Source organism: Dama dama, chromosome X, assembly GCF_033118175.1.
Source record: "Dama dama isolate Ldn47 chromosome X, ASM3311817v1, whole genome shotgun sequence".
NCBI lineage: Eukaryota > Metazoa > Chordata > Mammalia > Artiodactyla > Cervidae > Dama > Dama dama.
In genome coordinates, this window is record NC_083714.1 from 115,952,377 (window position 1) to 115,978,577 (window position 26,201).

The following is a 26,201-nucleotide window of genomic DNA, read 5'->3' on the forward strand; positions in this document are numbered from 1 at the left end:
ATGGAATTCTCCAGGCAAGAAGCCTGGAATGGGTGGACATTCCCTTCTCCCAGGGATCTCCCTGACCCAGGGACTAAAGCCGGGTCTCCTGCATTGCAGGCAGATTCTTTACCGTCTGAGCCACCAGGGAATGCCCATCAAAGAAAGAGGAGTGATCCTCAATGTGAGCAGAGAATGAAACAGAGTGAAAAGACCCCGGTTGTCTAAGAACAAAGGAACAAGCACATTTTCTGGAAATTTAAGTGAGGAGACTTAATCCTCATTTAAAAAAAATCTTCAAGTGCAGTCATGGTGAAATGGGAAAGTTAATTCCTTGGTAGCCAAGCTTGTTTATATATTTGTAAGAATTCAAAATAAGAGTTATTCGATCCATCGTGTCCGACTCTCTGCGATCCCATGGACTGTAGCTAACCAGGCTCCTCTGTCCATGGTTTTCTCCAGGAAGAATACTGAAGTGGGTTGCCATTCCTTTCTCCAGGGGATTTTTCTGACCCAGGGATCAGACACAGGTCTCCCACATTGCGGGCAGATTGTTTACTGTCTGAGCTACAGGGAGGAATATTTGTAAATATTCAAAGCAGTTTGCAAACTTTAGGGAGTCTCAAATTGACCTTGTGTCAATCTGAAGACCCTGTCTTATCAAGGACCACCTGCCTGTCCTTGATAAGACAGGCAAGGTCTGTAAAAATATTAACTTTTGCCTTATTAACCACACCTAGTCATGGAAGAAACATATTTTGAGTGTTTTTAGTAGGCAAAAGCAATATTAGGGTTTACATGTGTAGAGACTTCATCTGATCAAATAGAGTTGACCAAGAGGCTGAATTTTTAAAGGGGAAGAGGAAAAAATTAAAGATTTTTTTTTTTTTTTTTGGCTGTGCTGGGTCTTTGCTGCTGTACATGGCCTTAGTTCTCCTGAGGCATGTGGGATCATAATCCCCAGACCAGAGATCGAAGCCATATCCCCTGTGTTGGATGGCAGCTTCTTAACCACTGGACCACCAGGGAAGTCCCTATCATTTTCGTAAGAGATCATTTTTTTCTTTAAATTGGAAAATTTCTTTCTGCACAGTCAGAAAAGGATAAAAAGTACAGTCTTCTCCCCATTCTGAAAGGCGACCCCAGGAGGCCACACTGAGGTCCTGAATAGGCTGATTTGGGGCCACGGGGTGTGGGCACAGGTGGGCAGAGTCTGCAGTGAGCTAAAGGTCAAGGTGAGGTCAGCACCCCTCTGGGTGTTTCATCACCTCAGCCCTGCTTCTACATGTTAGTTACCCTGGGCTTGGGCTCTGCCATCCTCCCAGTCCGCTTTCCACTGAGGTTTTCCACTCCCTTGACTACAACACAACCTATATAGGCATCATGATGTCTCCCATAGGTCTGTTTCTAAAGCTGACATCCACTCTGAACTCCAGATTCATTTTTCTGGCTACCTGCATGACAGTTCCACTTGGATGTCTAATATGCATCTCAGATTTTGACATGACATGCCTTCTCCAAACTTCTATCTCTGCTGTGTCCCTGGCAAAAGACCCCAAATTGATCAAATGGCACCACCATCAACCCAGGCGAAATGAGATTATTTTCTTCATATCTCCCTCTTCCTCTCTGCTCCATGAAGAAACCTTGCTCATGTATCCAAATCTATCTGCAGTGTGTCTATATCTCTTCATTTCTTGAACCTCCACTCCAGTCCAGCCACCATTATCTTTCACCTGGACCAGCTGTGATACCTATTAACTGGTCTCCCAGCTTCAACTCTTCCCCCTCTACATAGTTCAATGCAGCCAGTACCACTGACTTCCTATACAGGGGGATTCAGTTTACTTGATATTCACTATCACAAATTGACCTTCCTTCATCAGCTTATATTTTTGATCCTAGAAAGGCTATAGAGAATCATCCTGAATAGACTTGAGGTAAATTTTGAGTGGTACCAGTCTACTTTATCACAGGGTGGTACAGTTCAAGTAAAGAATCACACGTGGAAGTTTTGTAAGGGCAACATCCATGCTCAACAGTGGTGACCGCAGGAAATGTGTCTCTAGGAAAGCCAGCCCTGCTACCCTTAGATTGTCACTGTAGCCCAGGGTGAGCTTGTCAGCGAGGGACTCTGCTGTGCCAGCATCCCGGACACCCATCTTCCTACCCAGAATTCTGCTTCAAACAAAATGAAGACCCCTTTATTTCATTCCCTCCCCAATCCCGTTTGCTTCATTATTTCTGGAGATCAACCCCAATCATGATTTTCAGGCCATATTTTTATAGCTCATCTATTCACAGGCACCCACATTCACCAGGGCCTCACCTCACCCACACCCACCGCATATACCACACTGTTTATTAGGGGAAGGTACATTTTGTATTGTTCAGGGTCCCATGCATCCCCTTCTTCTCTCCCTCTGTGGAGATGCTGAGCTTCCTGTGGACAGGGCATTGGTAACTCAAGAGACTCCCAGATACCTGTTTGAAAACTTGAAAGGTGAAGGGTTTGCACGCGTGAATCAACAAGGGACCTTTATTTCTTTAGGAAGCAATTAGTTTACTGGAAGAACTGGCAACACTGAAAGAAGGAAAACTTAAGTGAACTTATTCTGCAGGGGCAATACTGCAGACTTCATGGCAGGCAGGGTGACCGTGGGCACTCACCCAGGACTCAGGGGAAAGTCCAGTCCAGCCTCAGTCCTCCTTGTCGCCATCACCCAGGGTGAGCTTGTCAGAGAAGTACTCTGCCAGGGCACCTTCCGGGGACCCCGCGTTGCTCAGGCTGCTGACATGGTCCTCCAGCTCCTTGATGAACTTGACCTGCTGGTCCGGGTAGCCGGTCCCCAGGCAGTGGCACAGGTCGGCGTCGCAGCTCTCAATGGCCAGCTGGTGCAGGTCGAGGAGGCTCTGGTTGACGCACTTCTCCAGGTGCAGGGTGTCTTGCATGGCCTGGCGTCCGCTCTCCCACTTTTGGGTCTCGGGCTGTCTGATGTCGAGGAAGCAGACGCGGCCCCCACGCTGGTTCTGCAGCAACGCCAGGCTCTCGGCTGTCCTGCTGTGCTGGTGGGAGCGGAGCAGAAGGAAGCGGGAGAAATTCTTCAGGGCCACATCATCACAGTCGAGGTAGAAGGCCACGGCCCGGCACTGGAAGGAGGCGTGTGACTCCAGGGCGGCGTGCTTGTGGACCGCGGCCTCACACTCAGGGCGGTAGTTGCAACGCACCTGTGAGGGCGGTGTGGGCAGCACGGCGGGCCACTCCAAGAACCAGGAAATGGCGGCTCGGATGAGGTGTCTGCCGGGCTGGAATCGGCCGGGATGCGGGCGCGGGCGCGGGCGCGGGCGCCGGCGCCAGCGGACTCGTCGAACCGTTCCCATGGTGGACGGTGTGGGCGGCCGGAGGCGAGCTCAGAGCTAGAGGGCAGGTGGCTGGGTGCGGGCTCTGGGCTGGAGGGGTAATGGCGGCCGCTGGGCGGGGTCAGTGCCTAGGCTTGAGATTGGCTAAGGAAGAGGTCCCGTGAGTGGGCGGGGTCCGTGGGCGGGATCTGTGGGCGGGGCTAGACCACTGTCTATGAAAGACAAGGTGAGGCAGAGCCGCTTTGAGCTGAGTGCTTCGCATCTACAAAGTTTTCCATTTGCCGTAATACTTTTTTCCCAAGGACTTTCTCTTATTATCTAATTGCTCCCTTTTATAGCACCCTGTTCCCATTTTATAAGCCCACTGTCATCTTTACAGTTCTGAGAATATGAATTTGGAATTTTTGGTAATGTTCTCTTCTGTTTCCTGTCGTATCGTTGTTTTTTCTGTTGTTGTTGTTTTTTCTCCAGAAATAGTTCTGTTTATTCATCATGGCCTCTTTCACTTCTGTCAAATATCTGGTAAACATGTGTCCATACATATTTGTGAGTAAAGGACCCAGGTTCGATCCCGTGCATCTGGAAGTTCCTCTGGAGAAGGGAATGGCTACTTACTCCGGTACGCTGGCCTGGAGAATCCCTTGGACAGAGGAGCCTGGCGGGCTAAAGTCAGTGGGGTCGCACAGAGTCTCACACGACTGAACGACTAACACTTGCACTTTTTTCGTTGTGATTTCACCGCCCCCCTCCCACCCCGCCTTGTGGTTCTTATTATGATTGCAAGAGGTGCCTCAGGAACAACCCTTAGGGAACTTTGCAAAGAAAACATGGCTCATTACTCACAGGTCCTGGAGGATGCATGGCATGCGTCAGGCTGCCCAACCAGGTCATGGGTAGAAAGGGAGGACACGTGCAGCCTGGGCTACTTTTACTGGGGGCTAGGATGGGATGCCTAGTGTGTTACAGATGGAGTCTTTCTTGGTGAATTGAAAACATGAGCGTGAATTAAAATGTCAGACGGGAAAAACAAGTGGTCAGATGGTCAGCTGTCCTAGTCAACCAGTGGTGTCTAAAACAAAGGAAACTTCTGTGATGGGGAAGCCTGGCTTTCATCTAGTCTGGTCGCTGGCACTGTTTATTTTAGACAGCTGTCTGTGATGTGGCTGCCGTGGCAATCAGCAGCTTAAGATCAGGCACTTAGTTTACAATAAAAATCAAACAAACAAACAAAAGACAACTCAGGGGACTTCCCTGGTATTCCAGTGGCTACAACTCCAAACTCCCAGTGCGGGGGGCCTGGGTTCAGTCCCTGGTTGGGGAACCAGATCCCACATACCACAGCTAAGACCCAGTGCAGGCAAACAAAACAAAACAACTCAGGCGCTGAAGAGTACAGCCCAGCCTGTGATGCTGAGACAGCAGATCTAGGAGGTGAGGACCTGAACGGCCTTCAGGTGCTGTAGGCAGGGCCGCTGTCTGTTTCTGGGTGGTCCTTTTGGCCTGAGAACGGACTGACAGTCTGAAGGGCCTCTTGGTCTAGGGTTGGGTCACCCAGGCAACATCCAGCAAGTTCCGCCAGGTAACATCATAGTGGCTCGTCCTCCGGTGCCAGCGGGCAGTGCACTTAGTCCATTGTTTCAGGAACGTCTCAGTCCCCGTTGCAGTGTTCCACAATGTGAACTGGGGAGCAAGCCATCTGGGTGAGCAGCTACATCTCCAACATGGTACCATGGCTCTGGGATGTCATCTCCAGTGGACGAGGCATAGGTGTCTCCAGTGGTGAGCTCCTGGCCTGGGATATGGCCCCCGGGAGTGGTATCATCTCCAGCGATGAGTCTGTCTCACTCACGAGTGAGGTCCTCTGGAGTGGAGGCCACCCAGCGGTGGGAACCCATGTGGATATGCAGTATTGGTCATCGGCTGGGCACAGGCTGGCCTGATATAACGTAGAGGCTTCCTTGAGGGCTGAAGGGTATATCTGATGCCTGCTGCTTGTGGAACAAACTGTTGAGAGCTCTGTGGGGTCATCAGGGGCATCTTTAGCAGTGGAATGAGTGACTGTCCTTTCCTTCCTGGAAGAGCTCATCCAAAGCACATGGACATTCTGGGCACATTTACATCCCAGGCCTGAGGCGATCTATTGATGCTACTTCGGCACAGCCATGAGGGCAGTCCCTGCACAGATCCTGGGAGCACATTCCCCATATCCAGATGGGTTTTATGTAGGAGCGATCATGGGGCAACTGGACTTGTAGCCCTATTTGATGTTGATACTGGAGGGCAAGTATCGTTTGGCTGTTGCTTCCAGAGAGCCCATTGCCTTTAAAGGGCTTCCCTGGTGCTTCAGAGGCCAAAGAACTTGCCTGCAAGGTGGGCGACATGGGTTTGATCCCTGGGTCGGCAGGATCCCCTGGAGAAGAGAATGGCTACCCAATGCAGTATTCTTGTCTGGAGAATCCCATGGACAGAGCAGCCTAGTGGGCTACAGTCCATAAGGTTGCAAAGAATCTTACACGACTGAGTGACTAGCAGTACACTACTAACTTTGGATTACTTGGCATTTAATAAAGGTGGTTGTCAGAGGCTTTATACTTCACGTGCCTCTTTAAAGGCTATTGCTTTTTGAGTTCTGATACTTGGCACCGAGCTGGCGTTTTCCTACTACTACGTCAGTGGTCTTGGCTCTTGCTGGCCTCCCCGCAACTCTTACCTTTGGTAGAATTTCTCCAGGGACTTCTGGTTGAAGTTTGTCTCTCCATTGTCATAGCACAGTTTGGAGGGTGGAGGCTTGACCTAGGTGTACTTTAGTGTCTCCTTTCTCTGGTGACAATGTCACTTGGGCATTTAAGTTTGTTAAATGTTCCCCCAGGAAGGGAATAGTCCATTCAGGCAGATACAGAAAGCTGCGTCCTATATATGCTTTTTTTTTCTCCCCCAATTGCATACATCTGAGGTGGAAAATGGAGAGTGTGTCCATGTAGGAATGCCCTGGGTTGACCTTGGTCATCTAGCGCTTTGGGAACTTGTTTTGTTGGATAATGCCCTGCCTGAGGGCAATTTAAGAGATACTAATTTTAAATATGTTTAAATTTAAATTAAACATTTACAATATAAGAAACCATCTACTCTTTTACTGCTGCTGCTAAGGCACTTCAGTCGTGTCCAAGTCTGTGCGACCCCATAGACAGCAGCCCACCAGGCTCCCCTGTCCTGGGATGTTCCAGTCAAGAACACTGGAGAGAGTTGCGATTTCCTTCTCTAATGCACGAAAGTGAAAAGTGAAAGGGAAGTTCCTCAGTCGCGTCCGACTCTTAGCGACCCCATGGACTGCCGCCTAGCAGGCTTCTCTGTCCATGGGCTTTTCCAGGCAAGAGTACTGGAGTGGGGTGTCATTGCCTTCTCTATCTACTCTTTTAAGCAATAGTTTTTCGATCCCTATTTTACACATGAGAAAACAGAGGCATGGGGAATACGTGTAACTCTATGGCTGATTCATATCAATGTATGACAAAACCCACTGAAATGTTGTGAAGTAATTAGCCTCCAACTAATTAAAAAAAAAAAAAAAAGAAATTAACATTCCCCCATGCCCTCAATTTAGTAAGTGGCTAGAATGGGATTTGAACCCAGGCCATCTATGTGGTAGAATCCACGACAGCAAACTGTTTCTCTAAAACAGGGGAGTAAGAAGGACCTTTAGGCTTCCCTGGTGGCTCGGTGGGAAAGACTCCGCCTGCCAAAGCAGGAGACCTGGGTTTGATCTCTGACCTGGGAAGATCCCACATTTTGCAGAGCACCTCAGCCTCCGCATCACAACTACTGAACCGGTGCTCTAGAGCTGGGGAACCACAGCTGCTGAGCCCATGTGCACCAACTACTGAAGTCCAAGCGCCTCGAGCCTCAAGGTAAGCACACCTTGCCTTGGTGTGCAAGAGGCGAAGCCACCGCCGTAAGAAACCCACATACCGCAACTAGAGAAAAGCCTGCGCAGTAACGAAGCCCTAGCACAACCGAAAAGTCAATTTCTAGTGATAAAGATCAACAGCTTCTCACCTGGTGCTTGCTGCTATCTAGAAGAGAACAGTGAATTGACATATGACATATGTAGGATCTGAGACACTGTCAGAGAGAGGAAAACGAAAGTGGTAGTCACTCAGTCGCGTCCCACCCTTTGCAACCCCATCGACTGTAGTGGCTAGGCTACTCTGTTCATGGAATTCTCCAGGCAAGAAGCCTGGAATGGGTGGACATTCCCTTCTCCCAGGGATCTCCCTGACCCAGGGACTAAAGCCGGGTCTCCTGCATTGCAGGCAGATTCTTTACCGTCTGAGCCACCAGGGAATGCCCATCAAAGAAAGAGGAGTGATCCTCAATGTGAGCAGAGAATGAAACAGAGTGAAAAGACCCCGGTTGTCTAAGAACAAAGGAACAAGCACATTTTCTGGAAATTTAAGTGAGGAGACTTAATCCTCATTTAAAAAAAATCTTCAAGTGCAGTCATGGTGAAATGGGAAAGTTAATTCCTTGGTAGCCAAGCTTGTTTATATATTTGTAAGAATTCAAAATAAGAGTTATTCGATCCATCGTGTCCGACTCTCTGCGATCCCATGGACTGTAGCTAACCAGGCTCCTCTGTCCATGGTTTTCTCCAGGAAGAATACTGAAGTGGGTTGCCATTCCTTTCTCCAGGGGATTTTTCTGACCCAGGGATCAGACACAGGTCTCCCACATTGCGGGCAGATTGTTTACTGTCTGAGCTACAGGGAGGAATATTTGTAAATATTCAAAGCAGTTTGCAAACTTTAGGGAGTCTCAAATTGACCTTGTGTCAATCTGAAGACCCTGTCTTATCAAGGACCACCTGCCTGTCCTTGATAAGACAGGCAAGGTCTGTAAAAATATTAACTTTTGCCTTATTAACCACACCTAGTCATGGAAGAAACATATTTTGAGTGTTTTTAGTAGGCAAAAGCAATATTAGGGTTTACATGTGTAGAGACTTCATCTGATCAAATAGAGTTGACCAAGAGGCTGAATTTTTAAAGGGGAAGAGGAAAAAATTAAAGATTTTTTTTTTTTTTTTTGGCTGTGCTGGGTCTTTGCTGCTGTACATGGCCTTAGTTCTCCTGAGGCATGTGGGATCATAATTCCCAGACCAGAGATCGAAGCCATATCCCCTGTGTTGGATGGCAGCTTCTTAACCACTGGACCACCAGGGAAGTCCCTATCATTTTCGTAAGAGATCATTTTTTTCTTTAAATTGGAAAATTTCTTTCTGCACAGTCAGAAAAGGATAAAAAGTACAGTCTTCCCCCCATTCTGAAAGGCGACCCCAGGAGGCCACACTGAGGTCCCGAACAGGCTGATTTGGGGCCACGGGGTGTGGGCACAGGTGGGCAAAGTCTGCAGTGAGCTAAAGGTCAAGGTGAGGTCAGCACCCCTCTGGGTGTTTCATCACCTCAGCCCTGCTTCTACATGTTAGTTACCCTGGGCTTGGGCTCTGCCATCCTCCCAGTCTGCTCTCCACTGAGGTTTTCCACTCCCTTGACCACAACACAACCTATATAGGCATCATGATGTCTCCCATAGGTCTGTTTCTAAAGCTGACATCCACTCTGAACTCCAGATTCATTTTTCTGGCTACCTGCATGACAGTTCCACTTGGATGTCTAATATGCATCTCAGAATTTGACATGACATGCCTTCTCCAAACTTCCATCTCTGCTGTGTCCCTGGCAAAAGACCCCAAGTTGATCAAATGGCACCACCATCAACCCAGGCGAAATGAGATTATTTTCTTCATATCTCCCTGTTCCTCTCTGCTCCATGAAGAAACCTTGCTCATGTATCCAAATCTATCTGCAGTGTGTCTACATCTCTTCATTTCTTGAACCTCCACTCCAGTCCAGCCACCATTATCTTTCACCTGGACCAGCTGTGATACCTATTAACTGGTCTCCCAGCTTCAACTCTTCCCCCTCTACATAGGTCAGTGCAGCCAGTACCACTGACTTCCTATACAGGGGGATTCAGTTTACTTGATATTCACTATCACAAATTGACCTTCCTTCATCAGCTTATATTTTTGATCCTAGAAATGCTATAGAGAATCATCCTGAATAGACTTGAGGTAAATTTTGAGTGGTACCAGTCTACTTTATCACAGGGTGGTACAGTTCAAGTAAAGAATCACACGTGGAAGTTTTGTAAGGGCAACATCCATGCTCAACAGTGGTGACCGCAGGAAATGTGTCTCTAGGAAAGCCAGCCCTGCTACCCTTAGATTGTCACTGTAGCCCAGGGTGAGCTTGTCAGCGAGGGACTCTGCTGTGCCAGCATCCCGGACACCCATCTTCCTACCCAGAATTCTGCTTCAAACAAAATGAAGACCCCTTTATTTCATTCCCTCCCCAATCCCGTTTGCTTCATTATTTCTGGAGATCAACCCCAATCATGATTTTCAGGCCATATTTTTATAGCTCATCTATTCACAGGCACCCACATTCACCAGGGCCTCACCTCACCCACACCCACCGCATATACCACACTGTTTATTAGGGGAAGGTACATTTTGTATTGTTCAGGGTCCCATGCATCCCCTTCTTCTCTCCCTCTGTGGAGATGCTGAGCTTCCTGTGGACAGGGCATTGGTAACTCAAGAGACTCCCAGATACCTGTTTGAAAACTTGAAAGGTGAAGGGTTTGCACGCGTGAATCAACAAGGGACCTTTATTTCTTTAGGAAGCAATTAGTTTACTGGAAGAACTGGCAACACTGAAAGAAGGAAAACTTAAGTGAACTTATTCTGCAGGGGCAATACTGCAGACTTCATGGCAGGCAGGGTGACCGTGGGCACTCACCCAGGACTCAGGGGAAAGTCCAGTCCAGCCTCAGTCCTCCTTGTCGCCATCACCCAGGGTGAGCTTGTCAGAGAAGTACTCTGCCAGGGCACCTTCCGGGGACCCCGCGTTGCTCAGGCTGCTGACATGGTCCTCCAGCTCCTTGATGAACTTGACCTGCTGGTCCGGGTAGCCGGTCCCCAGGCAGTGGCACAGGTCGGCGTCGCAGCTCTCAATGGCCAGCTGGTGCAGGTCGAGGAGGCTCTGGTTGACGCACTTCTCCAGGTGCAGGGTGTCTTGCATGGCCTGGCGTCCGCTCTCCCACTTTTGGGTCTCGGGCTGTCTGATGTCGAGGAAGCAGACGCGGCCCCCACGCTGGTTCTGCAGCAACGCCAGGCTCTCGGCTGTCCTGCTGTGCTGGTGGGAGCGGAGCAGAAGGAAGCGGGAGAAATTCTTCAGGGCCACATCATCACAGTCGAGGTAGAAGGCCACGGCCCGGCACTGGAAGGAGGCGTGTGACTCCAGGGCGGCGTGCTTGTGGACCGCGGCCTCACACTCAGGGCGGTAGTTGCAACGCACCTGTGAGGGCGGTGTGGGCAGCACGGCGGGCCACTCCAAGAACCAGGAAATGGCGGCTCGGATGAGGTGTCTGCCGGGCTGGAATCGGCCGGGATGCGGGCGCGGGCGCGGGCGCGGGCGCCGGCGCCAGCGGACTCGTCGAACCGTTCCCATGGTGGACGGTGTGGGCGGCCGGAGGCGAGCTCAGAGCTAGAGGGCAGGTGGCTGGGTGCGGGCTCTGGGCTGGAGGGGTAATGGCGGCCGCTGGGCGGGGTCAGTGCCTAGGCTTGAGATTGGCTAAGGAAGAGGTCCCGTGAGTGGGCGGGGTCCGTGGGCGGGATCTGTGGGCGGGGCTAGACCACTGTCTATGAAAGACAAGGTGAGGCAGAGCCGCTTTGAGCTGAGTGCTTCGCATCTACAAAGTTTTCCATTTGCCGTAATACTTTTTTCCCAAGGACTTTCTCTTATTATCTAATTGCTCCCTTTTATAGCACCCTGTTCCCATTTTATAAGCCCACTGTCATCTTTACAGTTCTGAGAATATGAATTTGGAATTTTTGGTAATGTTCTCTTCTGTTTCCTGTCGTATCGTTGTTTTTTCTGTTGTTGTTGTTTTTTCTCCAGAAATAGTTCTGTTTATTCATCATGGCCTCTTTCACTTCTGTCAAATATCTGGTAAACATGTGTCCATACATATTTGTGAGTAAAGGACCCAGGTTCGATCCCGTGCATCTGGAAGTTCCTCTGGAGAAGGGAATGGCTACTTACTCCGGTACGCTGGCCTGGAGAATCCCTTGGACAGAGGAGCCTGGCGGGCTAAAGTCAGTGGGGTCGCACAGAGTCTCACACGACTGAACGACTAACACTTGCACTTTTTTCGTTGTGATTTCACCGCCCCCCTCCCACCCCGCCTTGTGGTTCTTATTATGATTGCAAGAGGTGCCTCAGGAACAACCCTTAGGGAACTTTGCAAAGAAAACATGGCTCATTACTCACAGGTCCTGGAGGATGCATGGCATGCGTCAGGCTGCCCAACCAGGTCATGGGTAGAAAGGGAGGACACGTGCAGCCTGGGCTACTTTTACTGGGGGCTAGGATGGGATGCCTAGTGTGTTACAGATGGAGTCTTTCTTGGTGAATTGAAAACATGAGCGTGAATTAAAATGTCAGACGGGAAAAACAAGTGGTCAGATGGTCAGCTGTCCTAGTCAACCAGTGGTGTCTAAAACAAAGGAAACTTCTGTGATGGGGAAGCCTGGCTTTCATCTAGTCTGGTCGCTGGCACTGTTTATTTTAGACAGCTGTCTGTGATGTGGCTGCCGTGGCAATCAGCAGCTTAAGATCAGGCACTTAGTTTACAATAAAAATCAAACAAACAAACAAAAGACAACTCAGGGGACTTCCCTGGTATTCCAGTGGCTACAACTCCAAACTCCCAGTGCGGGGGGCCTGGGTTCAGTCCCTGGTTGGGGAACCAGATCCCACATACCACAGCTAAGACCCAGTGCAGGCAAACAAAACAAAACAACTCAGGCGCTGAAGAGTACAGCCCAGCCTGTGATGCTGAGACAGCAGATCTAGGAGGTGAGGACCTGAACGGCCTTCAGGTGCTGTAGGCAGGGCCGCTGTCTGTTTCTGGGTGGTCCTTTTGGCCTGAGAACGGACTGACAGTCTGAAGGGCCTCTTGGTCTAGGGTTGGGTCACCCAGGCAACATCCAGCAAGTTCCGCCAGGTAACATCATAGTGGCTCGTCCTCCGGTGCCAGCGGGCAGTGCACTTAGTCCATTGTTTCAGGAACGTCTCAGTCCCCGTTGCAGTGTTCCACAATGTGAACTGGGGAGCAAGCCATCTGGGTGAGCAGCTACATCTCCAACATGGTACCATGGCTCTGGGATGTCATCTCCAGTGGACGAGGCATAGGTGTCTCCAGTGGTGAGCTCCTGGCCTGGGATATGGCCCCCGGGAGTGGTATCATCTCCAGCGATGAGTCTGTCTCACTCACGAGTGAGGTCCTCTGGAGTGGAGGCCACCCAGCGGTGGGAACCCATGTGGATATGCAGTATTGGTCATCGGCTGGGCACAGGCTGGCCTGATATAACGTAGAGGCTTCCTTGAGGGCTGAAGGGTATATCTGATGCCTGCTGCTTGTGGAACAAACTGTTGAGAGCTCTGTGGGGTCATCAGGGGCATCTTTAGCAGTGGAATGAGTGACTGTCCTTTCCTTCCTGGAAGAGCTCATCCAAAGCACATGGACATTCTGGGCACATTTACATCCCAGGCCTGAGGCGATCTATTGATGCTACTTCGGCACAGCCATGAGGGCAGTCCCTGCACAGATCCTGGGAGCACATTCCCCATATCCAGATGGGTTTTATGTAGGAGCGATCATGGGGCAACTGGACTTGTAGCCCTATTTGATGTTGATACTGGAGGGCAAGTATCGTTTGGCTGTTGCTTCCAGAGAGCCCATTGCCTTTAAAGGGCTTCCCTGGTGCTTCAGAGGCCAAAGAACTTGCCTGCAAGGTGGGCGACATGGGTTTGATCCCTGGGTCGGCAGGATCCCCTGGAGAAGAGAATGGCTACCCAATGCAGTATTCTTGTCTGGAGAATCCCATGGACAGAGCAGCCTAGTGGGCTACAGTCCATAAGGTTGCAAAGAATCTTACACGACTGAGTGACTAGCAGTACACTACTAACTTTGGATTACTTGGCATTTAATAAAGGTGGTTGTCAGAGGCTTTATACTTCACGTGCCTCTTTAAAGGCTATTGCTTTTTGAGTTCTGATACTTGGCACCGAGCTGGCGTTTTCCTACTACTACGTCAGTGGTCTTGGCTCTTGCTGGCCTCCCCGCAACTCTTACCTTTGGTAGAATTTCTCCAGGGACTTCTGGTTGAAGTTTGTCTCTCCATTGTCATAGCACAGTTTGGAGGGTGGAGGCTTGACCTAGGTGTACTTTAGTGTCTCCTTTCTCTGGTGACAATGTCACTTGGGCATTTAAGTTTGTTAAATGTTCCCCCAGGAAGGGAATAGTCCATTCAGGCAGATACAGAAAGCTGCGTCCTATATATGCTTTTTTTTTCTCCCCCAATTGCATACATCTGAGGTGGAAAATGGAGAGTGTGTCCATGTAGGAATGCCCTGGGTTGACCTTGGTCATCTAGCGCTTTGGGAACTTGTTTTGTTGGATAATGCCCTGCCTGAGGGCAATTTAAGAGATACTAATTTTAAATATGTTTAAATTTAAATTAAACATTTACAATATAAGAAACCATCTACTCTTTTACTGCTGCTGCTAAGGCACTTCAGTCGTGTCCAAGTCTGTGCGACCCCATAGACAGCAGCCCACCAGGCTCCCCTGTCCTGGGATGTTCCAGTCAAGAACACTGGAGAGAGTTGCGATTTCCTTCTCTAATGCACGAAAGTGAAAAGTGAAAGGGAAGTTCCTCAGTCGCGTCCGACTCTTAGCGACCCCATGGACTGCCGCCTAGCAGGCTTCTCTGTCCATGGGCTTTTCCAGGCAAGAGTACTGGAGTGGGGTGTCATTGCCTTCTCTATCTACTCTTTTAAGCAATAGTTTTTCGATCCCTATTTTACACATGAGAAAACAGAGGCATGGGGAATACGTGTAACTCTATGGCTGATTCATATCAATGTATGACAAAACCCACTGAAATGTTGTGAAGTAATTAGCCTCCAACTAATTAAAAAAAAAAAAAAAAGAAATTAACATTCCCCCATGCCCTCAATTTAGTAAGTGGCTAGAATGGGATTTGAACCCAGGCCATCTATGTGGTAGAATCCACGACAGCAAACTGTTTCTCTAAAACAGGGGAGTAAGAAGGACCTTTAGGCTTCCCTGGTGGCTCGGTGGGAAAGACTCCGCCTGCCAAAGCAGGAGACCTGGGTTTGATCTCTGACCTGGGAAGATCCCACATTTTGCAGAGCACCTCAGCCTCCGCATCACAACTACTGAACCGGTGCTCTAGAGCTGGGGAACCACAGCTGCTGAGCCCATGTGCACCAACTACTGAAGTCCAAGCGCCTCGAGCCTCAAGGTAAGCACACCTTGCCTTGGTGTGCAAGAGGCGAAGCCACCGCCGTAAGAAACCCACATACCGCAACTAGAGAAAAGCCTGCGCAGTAACGAAGCCCTAGCACAACCGAAAAGTCAATTTCTAGTGATAAAGATCAACAGCTTCTCACCTGGTGCTTGCTGCTATCTAGAAGAGAACAGTGAATTGACATATGACATATGTAGGATCTGAGACACTGTCAGAGAGAGGAAAACGAAAGTGGTAGTCACTCAGTCGCGTCCCACCCTTTGCAACCCCATCGACTGTAGTGGCTAGGCTACTCTGTTCATGGAATTCTCCAGGCAAGAAGCCTGGAATGGGTGGACATTCCCTTCTCCCAGGGATCTCCCTGACCCAGGGACTAAAGCCGGGTCTCCTGCATTGCAGGCAGATTCTTTACCGTCTGAGCCACCAGGGAATGCCCATCAAAGAAAGAGGAGTGATCCTCAATGTGAGCAGAGAATGAAACAGAGTGAAAAGACCCCGGTTGTCTAAGAACAAAGGAACAAGCACATTTTCTGGAAATTTAAGTGAGGAGACTTAATCCTCATTTAAAAAAAATCTTCAAGTGCAGTCATGGTGAAATGGGAAAGTTAATTCCTTGGTAGCCAAGCTTGTTTATATATTTGTAAGAATTCAAAATAAGAGTTATTCGATCCATCGTGTCCGACTCTCTGCGATCCCATGGACTGTAGCTAACCAGGCTCCTCTGTCCATGGTTTTCTCCAGGAAGAATACTGAAGTGGGTTGCCATTCCTTTCTCCAGGGGATTTTTCTGACCCAGGGATCAGACACAGGTCTCCCACATTGCGGGCAGATTGTTTACTGTCTGAGCTACAGGGAGGAATATTTGTAAATATTCAAAGCAGTTTGCAAACTTTAGGGAGTCTCAAATTGACCTTGTGTCAATCTGAAGACCCTGTCTTATCAAGGACCACCTGCCTGTCCTTGATAAGACAGGCAAGGTCTGTAAAAATATTAACTTTTGCCTTATTAACCACACCTAGTCATGGAAGAAACATATTTTGAGTGTTTTTAGTAGGCAAAAGCAATATTAGGGTTTACATGTGTAGAGACTTCATCTGATCAAATAGAGTTGACCAAGAGGCTGAATTTTTAAAGGGGAAGAGGAAAAAATTAAAGATTTTTTTTTTTTTTTTTGGCTGTGCTGGGTCTTTGCTGCTGTACATGGCCTTAGTTCTCCTGAGGCATGTGGGATCATAATTCCCAGACCAGAGATCGAAGCCATATCCCCTGTGTTGGATGGCAGCTTCTTAACCACTGGACCACCAGGGAAGTCCCTATCATTTTCGTAAGAGATCATTTTTTTCTTTAAATTGGAAAATTTCTTTCTGCACAGTCAGAAAAGGATAAAAAGTACAGTCTTCCCCCCATTCTGAAAGGCGACCCCAGGAGGCCACACTGAGGTCCCGAACAGGCTGATTTGGGGCCACGGGGTGTGGGCACAGGTGGGCAAAGTCTGCAGTGAGCTAAAGGTCAAGGTGAGGTCAGCACCCCTCTGGGTGTTTCATCACCTCAGCCCTGCTTCTACATGTTAGTTACCCTGGGCTTGGGCTCTGCCATCCTCCCAGTCTGCTCTCCACTGAGGTTTTCCACTCCCTTGACCACAACACAACCTATATAGGCATCATGATGTCTCCCATAGGTCTGTTTCTAAAGCTGACATCCACTCTGAACTCCAGATTCATTTTTCTGGCTACCTGCATGACAGTTCCACTTGGATGTCTAATATGCATCTCAGAATTTGACATGACATGCCTTCTCCAAACTTCCATCTCTGCTGTGTCCCTGGCAAAAGACCCCAAGTTGATCAAATGGCACCACCATCAACCCAGGCGAAATGAGATTATTTTCTTCATATCTCCCTGTTCCTCTCTGCTCCATGAAGAAACCTTGCTCATGTATCCAAATCTATCTGCAGTGTGTCTACATCTCTTCATTTCTTGAACCTCCACTCCAGTCCAGCCACCATTATCTTTCACCTGGACCAGCTGTGATACCTATTAACTGGTCTCCCAGCTTCAACTCTTCCCCCTCTACATAGGTCAGTGCAGCCAGTACCACTGACTTCCTATACAGGGGGATTCAGTTTACTTGATATTCACTATCACAAATTGACCTTCCTTCATCAGCTTATATTTTTGATCCTAGAAATGCTATAGAGAATCATCCTGAATAGACTTGAGGTAAATTTTGAGTGGTACCAGTCTACTTTATCACAGGGTGGTACAGTTCAAGTAAAGAATCATACCTGGAAATTTGTAAGGGCAACATCCATGCTCAACAGTGGTGACCGCAGGAAATGTGTCTCTAGGAAAGCCAGCCCTGCTACCCTTAGATTGTCACTGTAGCCCAGGGTGAGCTTGTCAGCGAGGGACTCTGCCGTGCCAGCATCCCGGACACCCATCTTCCTACCCAGAATTCTGCTTCAAACAAAATGAAGACCCCTTTATTTCATTCCCTCCCCAATCCCTTTCGCTTCATAGGTTCTGGAGATCAACCCCAATCATGATTTTCAGGCCATATTTTTATAGCTCATCTATTCACAGGCACCCACATTCACCAGGGCCTCACCTCACACACACCCACCCCATATACCACACTGTTTATTAGGGGAAGGTACATTTTGTATTGTTCAGGGTCCCATGGAACCCCTACTTCTTTCCCTCTGTGGAGATGCTGAGCTTCCTGTGGACAGGGCATTGGTAGCTCAAGAGACTCCTGGATACCTGTTTTAAAACTTGAAAGGTTAAGGATTTGCACGCATGAATCAACAAGGGACCTTTATTTCTTTAGGACGCAATTAGTTTACTGGAAGAACTGGCAACACTGAAAGAAGGAAAACTTAAGTGAACTTATTCTGCAAAGGGCAATACTGCGGTCTGCACAGCAGGCAGGGTGACCTTGGGCAGTCACCCCAGACTCGGGGGAAAGTTCAGTCCAGACTCAGTCCTTCTTGTTGCTGACACCCAGGGTGAGCTTGTCAGAGAAGTACTCTACCAGGGCCCCTTCCGGGTACCCCGCATTGCTCAGGTGGCGGACGAGGTCCTCCAGATCCTTGATGAACTTGACCTGCTGGTCCAGGTAGCCGGTCCCCACGAAGAGGTACAAGTCAGTGTCGCTGCTCTCGGTGGCCAGCTGGTGCAGGTCGAGCAGGCTCTGGTTGAGGCACTTCTCCAGGTGCAGCGTGTCTTGCATGGCCTGGAGTCCGCTCTCCCACTTTTGGGTCTCGGGCTTTCTGATGTCGAGGAAGCAGAGGCGGCCCCCACGCCGGTTCTGCAGGAACATCAGGCTCGCAGCTGTGTTGCTGTGCTCGTGGCAGCGGAGCAGGAAGAAGCGGGAGAAATGCTTCAGGGCCACGTCATCATGGTCAAGGTAGAAGGCCACGGCCAGGCACTGGAAGGAGGCGTGGAACACCAGGGCGGCGTGGCTGTTGACTGCGGCCTCACACTCAGGGCCGTAGGTCTGACGCACCTGTGAGGGCGATGTGGGCAGCACGGAGGGCCACTCCAAGAACCAGGGAATGGCGGCTCGGATGAAGCGTCTGCAGGGCTGGAATCGGCGGGTACGCGGGCGCCAGCAGACTCGTCGGAACCTTCCCATGGTGGACGGTGTGGGCGGCCAGCGGCGACCTCCGGGCCAGAGGGCAGGTGGCTGCGTTCCGGCTCTGGGGTGGAGGGGTAATGGCGTCCGTTGGGCGGGGTCAGTGCCTGGGCTTGAGATTGGTTAAGGAAGAGGTCACGTGAGGGGGTGGGATCTGTGGGCGGGTTGTGTGGGCGGGGCGAGACCACTGTCTATCAAAGGCAGGGTGAGGCAGCGCCGCTTTAAGCTGAGTACTTCGCATCTAGGAAGTTTTCCATTTGCCTAATACTTTTTTCCAAGGACTTTCTCTTATTTTCTAATTGCTCCCTTTTATAGCAACATGTTCCCATTGAATAAACCCACTGTCATCTTTACAGTTCTGAGAATATGAATTTGGAATTTTTGGAAATGTCCCCTTCTGTTTCCTGTAGTATATTTGTTTTTCTTTTTTCCTCCAGAAATAGTTCTTTGTATTGATCATGGCCTCTTTCACTTCTGTCAAATATCTGGTAAACATGTGTCCATCCATATTTGGGAGTAAAGGACCCAGGTTCGATCCGTGCATCTGGAAGATCCTCTGGAGAAGGGAATGGCTACCTACTCTGGCACGCTGGCCTGGAAAATCCCATGGACAGAGGAGCCTGGTGGGCTATAGTCAATGGGGTTGCACAGATTCCGACACGACTGAACGAATAACACTTGTACTCTTTTAATTGTGATTTCACCGCCCCCCCTCCCCCAGCGGTGTGGTTCTTATTATGATTGCAAGAGGTGCCTCAGGAACAACCCTTAGGGAACTTTGCAAAGAAAACATGGCTCATTACTCACAGGTCCTGGAGGATGCATGGCATGCGGCAGGCTGCCCAGCAAGGTCAGGGTTAGAAAGTGAGGAAACGTGCAGCCTGGGGTGCTTCTACTGGGGGCTAGGATGGGATGCCTAGTGTGTTACAGATTGAGTCTTTCTTGGTGAATTTAAAACATGAGCGTGAATTAAAATGTCAAACAGGAAAAACAAGTGGTCAGATGGTCAGTTATCCTAGTCAACCAGTGATGTCTAAAACAAAGGAAACTTCTGTGATGGGGAAGCCTGGCTTTCATCTAGTCTGGTCGCTGGCACTGTTTATTTTAGACAGCTGTCTGTGATGTGGCTGCCGTGGGAATCAGCAGCTTAAGATCAGGCACTTAGTTTACAACAAAACAAATTTAAAAAAACAACATCTCAGGGGACTTCCCTGATATTCCAGTGGCTACAACTCCAAGCTCCCAGTGCAGGGGGCCTGGGTTCAATCCCTGGTTGGGGAACTAGACCTCACATACTACAGCTAAGACCCAGTGCAGGCAAACAAAACAAAACAACTCAGGCGCTTAGAGTACAGCCCAGCCTGTGATGCTGAGACAGCAGATCTAGGAGGTGAGGACCTGAACGGCCTTCAGGTGCTGTAGGCAGGGCCGCTGTCTGTTTCTGGGTGGTCCTTTTGGGCTGAGAACGGACTGACAGTCTGAGGGGCCTCTTGGTCTAGGGTTGGGTCAGTCAGCAAGCACCCAGCAAGTTCCGCCAGGTAACATCATAGCGGCTCATCCTCCGGTTCATTGGGCAGTGCACTTAGTCCGTTGTTTCAGGAACGTCTCAGTCCCCGTTGCAGTGTTCCACAATGTGAACTGGGGAGCAAGCCATCTGGGTGAGCAGCTGCATCTCCAACATGGTACCATGGCCCTGGGGTGTCATCTCCAGTGGACGAGGCATAGGTGTTTCCAGTGGTGAACTCCTGGCCTGGGATGATGTCACCTGCGATGGTATCATCTCCAGCGGTGAGTCTGTCTCGCGAGTGAGGTCCTCTGGAGTGGAGGCCACCCAGGGGTGGGAACCCATGTGGATATGCAGTATTGGTCATCGGCTGGGCATAGGCTGGCCTGATATAACGTAGAGGCTTCCTTGAGGGCTGAAGGGTATATCTGATGCCTGCTGCTTGTGGAACAAACTGTTGAGAGCTCTGTGGGGTCATCAGGAGCATCTTTAGCAGTGGAATAAGTGACTGTCCTTTCCTTCCTGGAAGAGCTCATCCAAAGCACTTGGATATTCAGGGCACATTTATATCCCAGGCCTGAGGCGATCTTATGGATGCTAATTAGGCACAAGCATGAGGGCAATCCCTGCACAGATCGTGGGAGCGCATTCCCCATATCCAGATGGGTTTTATGTAGGAGCGATCATAGGGCCAGTTGGCCTGTAGCCCTATTCGATGTTGATACTGGAGGGCAAGTATCATTTGGCTGTTGCTTCCAGAGGGCCCATTGCCTTTAAAGGGTTTCCCTGTTGATTCAGAGGCTAAAGAACCTGCCTGCAAGGTGCAAGACATGGGTTTGATCCCTGGGTCAGCAGGATCCCCTGGAGAAGGGAATGGCTACCTACTCTGGTATTCTTGTCTGGAGAATCCCATGGACAGAGCAGCCTGGCGGGCTATAGTCCATAAGGTCGCACAGAGTCTTAAACGACTGAGTGACTAACAGTACACTACTAACTTTGGATTACTTGGCATTTAATAGAGGTGGTTGTCAGAGGCTTTATACTTCACATGCCTCTTTAAAGGCTATTGCTTTTTGAGTTCCGATCCTTGGCACCGAGCTGGCGTTTTCCTACAACTGGGTCAGTGGTCTCGGCTCTTCCTGGCTTCCCCTAAACTCAAGCATCTGCTCTTACCTTTTGTAGAGTTTCTCCAGGGACTTCTGGTTGAAGATTGTCTCTCCATTTTCATAGCAGAGCTTGGAGGGTGCAGGTTTGACCTAGAAGTACTTTAGTGTCTCCTTTTTCTGGTAAGAATGTCACTTGGGCATTTAACTTTGTTAAATCTTCCCTCTGTAAGGGAATAGGGCATTTGGGCATATACAGAAAGCTGTGTCCTTCATATCCATTTCTTTCTCCACCAATTATATAAGATGTGAGGTGGAAACTGGAGAATGTACATGTACAAATGCCCTGGGTTGACCTTGGTCATCTAGCACTTTGGGAACTTGTTTCGTTTGATACTGCCCTGTCTGAGGCGAATTTAAAAGATCTGACTCGATGGGCATCAGTTTGAGTAAACTCTGGGAGTTTGTGATGGACAGGTTCGCCTGGCGTGGTGCGATTCATAAGGGCGCAAAGAGTCGGAGACGACTGTGCGACTGAACTGAATTTTAAATATGTTTAAAGTTAAAGTAAACCTTTACAATATAATAAACCATCTACTCTTTTGCTTCTGCTGCTAAGTTGCTTCAGTTGTGTCCAAGTCTGTGAGACCCAATAGACAGCAGCCCACCAGGCTCCCCCGTCTTGGGATTTTCCAGAAAGAACACTGGAGAGAGTTGCAATTTCCTTCTCTAATGCATGAAAGTGAAAAGTGAAAGTGAAGTTGCTCAGTCGTGTCCAACTCTTAGCGACCCCATGGACTGCCGCCTACCAGCTTCTGCGTCCATGTGGTTTTCCAGGCAAGAGTACTGGAGTGGGGTGCAACTGCCTTCTCGGTCTACTCTTTTAAGCAATAGTTTTTTGATCCCTATTCTACATATGAGAAAACAGAGGCACAGTGAAGGTAATTAATATTCCCCCATGCCCTCAATTTAGTAAGTGGCTAGAATGGGATTTGAACCCAGGCCATCTATGTGGTAGAATCCATGACACCAAACTGTTTCTCCAAAACGGGAGAGTAAGAAAGACCATCAGACTTCCTTGGTGGTTCAGTAGTAAAGACTCCTTCTGCCAAAGCAGGAGACCTGGGTTTGATCTCTGATCTGGGAAGATTCCACATTTCGCAGAGCACCTCAGCCTGTGCATCACAACTACTGAACCAGTGCTCTAGAGCTGGGGAACCACAGCTGCTGAGCCCATGTGCACCAATGACTGAAGTCCAAGCACCTGAAGCCCATGGTGTGCAAGAGGCGAAGCCACCACTGTAAGAAACCCACGTATCACAACTAGAGAAAAGCCTGTGCAGTAATGAAGCCCTAGCACAACTGAAAAGTCAATTTCTAGTGATAAAGATATACAGCTACTCACATGATGCTTGCTGCTATCTGGAGGAGAACAGTGAATTGATGTATAACATGTGTAGGATCTGAGACATTGTCAGATAGAGGAAAATGAAAGTGTTAGTCACTGAGTCGCGTCCTACCCTTTGCGACCTCATACACTGTAGCTGCTAGGCTACTCTGTTCATGGAATTCTCCAGGCAAGAAGCCTGGAATGGGTGGACATTCCCTTCTCCCAGGGATCTCCCTGACCCAGGGACTAAACCTGGGTCTCCTGCATTACTGACAGATTATTTACCCTCTGAGCCACCAGGGAATGCCCATCAAAGAAAGAGGAGTGATCCTCAATGTGAGCAGAGAATGAAACAGAGTGAAAAGACCCCGGTTGTCTAAGAACAAAGTAACAAGCACATTTTCTAGAAATTTAAGTGAAGAGACTTAATCCTCATTTAAAGTAAATATTCAAATTCAGTCATGGTGAAATGAGAAAGATAATTCCTTCCTAGCCAAGCTTATTTATATATTTGTAGACATCCAAAGTAAGAGTTACTCGATCTGTCATGTACAACTCTGTGATTCCCATGGACTGTAGCCAACCAGGCTCCTCTGTCCATGGAATTCTCCAGGCAAGAATACTCCTGTGGGTTGCCATTCCTTTCTCCAGGGGATTTTTCTGACGCAGGGATCAAAACCAGGTCTCCCACATTGCAGGCAGATTGTTTACGGTCTGAGCTACAGGGAGGAATATTTGTAAATATTCAAAGGAGTTTGCAAACTAGGGAGACTCAGATTGACCATGTGTCAATCTGAGGACCCTGTCTTATCAAGGACCATCTTTTACAGGCAAGATCTGTAAAATTTTAACTTTTGCCTTATTAACTACACCGAGGCACAAAGAAGCACATTTTGAGTTTTTTTTTGTTTTTTTTAATTTTGAGCGTTTTTGTTAGGCAAACGCAATATTAGGGTTACTTGTGTAGAGACTTCATCTGATCAAATAGAGTTGACTTAGAGGCTGAATTTTTAAAGGGGAAGAGGTAAAAATTAAAGATTTTTTTATTTTTTTTGGCTGTGCTGGGTCTTTGCGGCTTCATATGGCCTTAGTTCTCCTGAGGCATGTGGGATCATAATTCCCAGACCAGAGATCGAAGCCATATCCCCTGTGTTGGATGGCAGCTTCTTAACCACTGGACCACCAGGGAAGTCCCTATCATTTTCGTAAGAGATCATTTTTTTCTTTAAATTGGAAAATTTCTTTCTGCACAGTCAGAAAAGGATAAAAAGTACAGTCTTCTCCCCATTCTGAAAGGCGACCCCAGGAGGCCACACTGAGGTCCCGAACAGGCTGATTTGGGGCCACGGGGTGTGGGCACAGGTGGGCAGAGTCTGCAGTGAGCTAAAGGTCAAGGTGAGGTCAGCACCCCTCTGGGTGTTTCATCACCTCAGCCCTGCTTCTACATGTTAGTTACCCTGGGCTTGGGCTCTGCCATCCTCCCAGTCCGCTTTCCACTGAGGTTTTCCACTCCCTTGACTACAACACAACCTATATAGGCATCATGATGTCTCCCATAGGTCTGTTTCTAAAGCTGACATCCACTCTGAACTCCAGATTCATTTTTCTGGCTACCTGCATGACAGTTCCACTTGGATGTCTAATATGCATCTCAGATTTTGACATGACATGCCTTCTCCAAACTTCCATCTCTGCTGTGTCCCTGGCAAAAGACCCCAAATTGATCAAATGGCACCACCATCAACCCAGGCGAAATGAGATTATTTTCTTCATATCTCCCTGTTCCTCTCTGCTCCATGAAGAAACCTTGCTCATGTATCCAAATCTATCTGCAGTGTGTCTACATCTCTTCATTTCTTGAACCTCCACTCCAGTCCAGCCACCATTATCTTTCACCTGGACCAGCTGTGATACCTATTAACTGGTCTCCCAGCTTCAACTCTTCCCCCTCTACATAGTTCAATGCAGCCAGTACCACTGACTTCCTATACAGGGGCATTCAGTTTACTTGATATTCACTATCACAAATTGACCTTCCTTCATCAGCTTATATTTTTGATCCTAGAAAGGCTATAGAGAATCATCCTGAATAGACTTGAGGTAAATTTTGAGTGGTACCAGTCTACTTTATCACAGGGTGGTACAGTTCAAGTAAAGAATCACACGTGGAAGTTTTGTAAGGGCAACATCCATGCTCAACAGTGGTGACCGCAGGAAATGTGTCTCTAGGAAAGCCAGCCCTGCTACCCTTAGATTGTCACTGTAGCCCAGGGTGAGCTTGTCAGCGAGGGACTCTGCTGTGCCAGCATCCCGGACACCCATCTTCCTACCCAGAATTCTGCTTCAAACAAAATGAAGACCCCTTTATTTCATTCCCTCCCCAATCCCGTTTGCTTCATTATTTCTGGAGATCAACCCCAATCATGATTTTCAGGCCATATTTTTATAGCTCATCTATTCACAGGCACCCACATTCACCAGGGCCTCACCTCACCCACACCCACCGCATATACCACACTGTTTATTAGGGGAAGGTACATTTTGTATTGTTCAGGGTCCCATGCATCCCCTTCTTCCCTCCCTCTGTGGAGATGCTGAGCTTCCTGTGGACAGGGCATTGGTAACTCAAGAGACTCCCAGATACCTGTTTGAAAACTTGAAAGGTGAAGGGTTTGCACGCGTGAATCAACAAGGGACCTTTATTTCTTTAGGAAGCAATTAGTTTACTGGAAGAACTGGCAACACTGAAAGAAGGAAAACTTAAGTGAACTTATTCTGCAGGGGCAATACTGCAGACTTCATGGCAGGCAGGGTGACCGTGGGCACTCACCCAGGACTCAGGGGAAAGTCCAGTCCAGCCTCAGTCCTCCTTGTCGCCATCTCCCAGGGTGAGCTTGTCAGAGAAGTACTCTGCCAGGGCACCTTCCGGGGACCCCGCGTTGCTCAGGCTGCTGACATGGTCCTCCAGCTCCTTGATGAACTTGACCTGCTGGTCCGGGTAGCCGGTCCCCAGGCAGTGGCACAGGTCGGCGTCGCAGCTCTCAATGGCCAGCTGGTGCAGGTCGAGGAGGCTCTGGTTGACGCACTTCTCCAGGTGCAGGGTGTCTTGCATGGCCTGGCGTCCGCTCTCCCACTTTTGGGTCTCGGGCTGTCTGATGTCGAGGAAGCAGACGCGGCCCCCACGCTGGTTCTGCAGCAACGCCAGGCTCTCGGCTGTCCTGCTGTGCTGGTGGGAGCGGAGCAGAAGGAAGCGGGAGAAATTCTTCAGGGCCACATCATCACAGTCGAGGTAGAAGGCCACGGCCCGGCACTGGAAGGAGGCGTGTGACTCCAGGGCGGCGTGCTTGTGGACCGCGGCCTCACACTCAGGGCGGTAGTTGCAACGCACCTGTGAGGGCGGTGTGGGCAGCACGGCGGGCCACTCCAAGAACCAGGAAATGGCGGCTCGGATGAGGTGTCTGCCGGGCTGGAATCGGCCGGGATGCGGGCGCGGGCGCGGGCGCCGGCGCCAGCGGACTCGTCGAACCGTTCCCATGGTGGACGGTGTGGGCGGCCGGAGGCGAGCTCAGAGCTAGAGGGCAGGTGGCTGGGTGCGGGCTCTGGGCTGGAGGGGTAATGGCGGCCGCTGGGCGGGGTCAGTGCCTAGGCTTGAGATTGGCTAAGGAAGAGGTCCCGTGAGTGGGCGGGGTCCGTGGGCGGGATCTGTGGGCGGGGCTAGACCACTGTCTATGAAAGACAAGGTGAGGCAGAGCCGCTTTGAGCTGAGTG

General features: G+C 49.4%; 4 protein-coding genes across 4 annotated transcripts; all 4 read right to left on the reverse strand.

Moving 5' to 3' along the window:
* Nucleotides 1-2,679: 2,679 nt before the first annotated feature.
* Nucleotides 2,680-3,360, reverse strand: LOC133052818 (ferritin heavy chain-like). The gene has a single exon (XM_061137656.1). It carries the CDS (start codon nucleotides 3,358-3,360, stop codon nucleotides 2,680-2,682), a length of 681 nt encoding a protein of 226 aa, XP_060993639.1.
* A 6,869-nt stretch (nucleotides 3,361-10,229) lies between these two features.
* Nucleotides 10,230-10,910, reverse strand: LOC133052819 (ferritin heavy chain-like). Its single transcript, XM_061137657.1, has one exon. The coding sequence runs from the start codon at nucleotides 10,908-10,910 to the stop codon at nucleotides 10,230-10,232; it is 681 nt and encodes a 226-aa protein (XP_060993640.1).
* A 6,869-nt stretch (nucleotides 10,911-17,779) lies between these two features.
* LOC133052820 (ferritin heavy chain-like) lies at nucleotides 17,780-18,436 on the reverse strand. The gene has a single exon (XM_061137658.1). It carries the CDS (start codon nucleotides 18,434-18,436, stop codon nucleotides 17,780-17,782), a length of 657 nt encoding a protein of 218 aa, XP_060993641.1.
* Nucleotides 18,437-25,293: 6,857 nt separating this feature from the next.
* Nucleotides 25,294-25,968, reverse strand: LOC133052821 (ferritin heavy chain-like). Its single transcript, XM_061137659.1, has one exon. The coding sequence runs from the start codon at nucleotides 25,966-25,968 to the stop codon at nucleotides 25,294-25,296; it is 675 nt and encodes a 224-aa protein (XP_060993642.1).
* Between the last annotated feature and the right edge of the window lie 233 nt (nucleotides 25,969-26,201).

Coding starts and splice junctions, on each gene's coding strand:
- LOC133052820 (XM_061137658.1), bottom strand. CDS start 18,436: ATGGGAAGGTTCCGACGAGTCTGCTGGCGCCCGCGTACCCGCCGATTC.
- LOC133052821 (XM_061137659.1), bottom strand. CDS start 25,968: ATGGGAACGGTTCGACGAGTCCGCTGGCGCCGGCGCCCGCGCCCGCGC.
- LOC133052819 (XM_061137657.1), bottom strand. CDS start 10,910: ATGGGAACGGTTCGACGAGTCCGCTGGCGCCGGCGCCCGCGCCCGCGC.
- LOC133052818 (XM_061137656.1), bottom strand. CDS start 3,360: ATGGGAACGGTTCGACGAGTCCGCTGGCGCCGGCGCCCGCGCCCGCGC.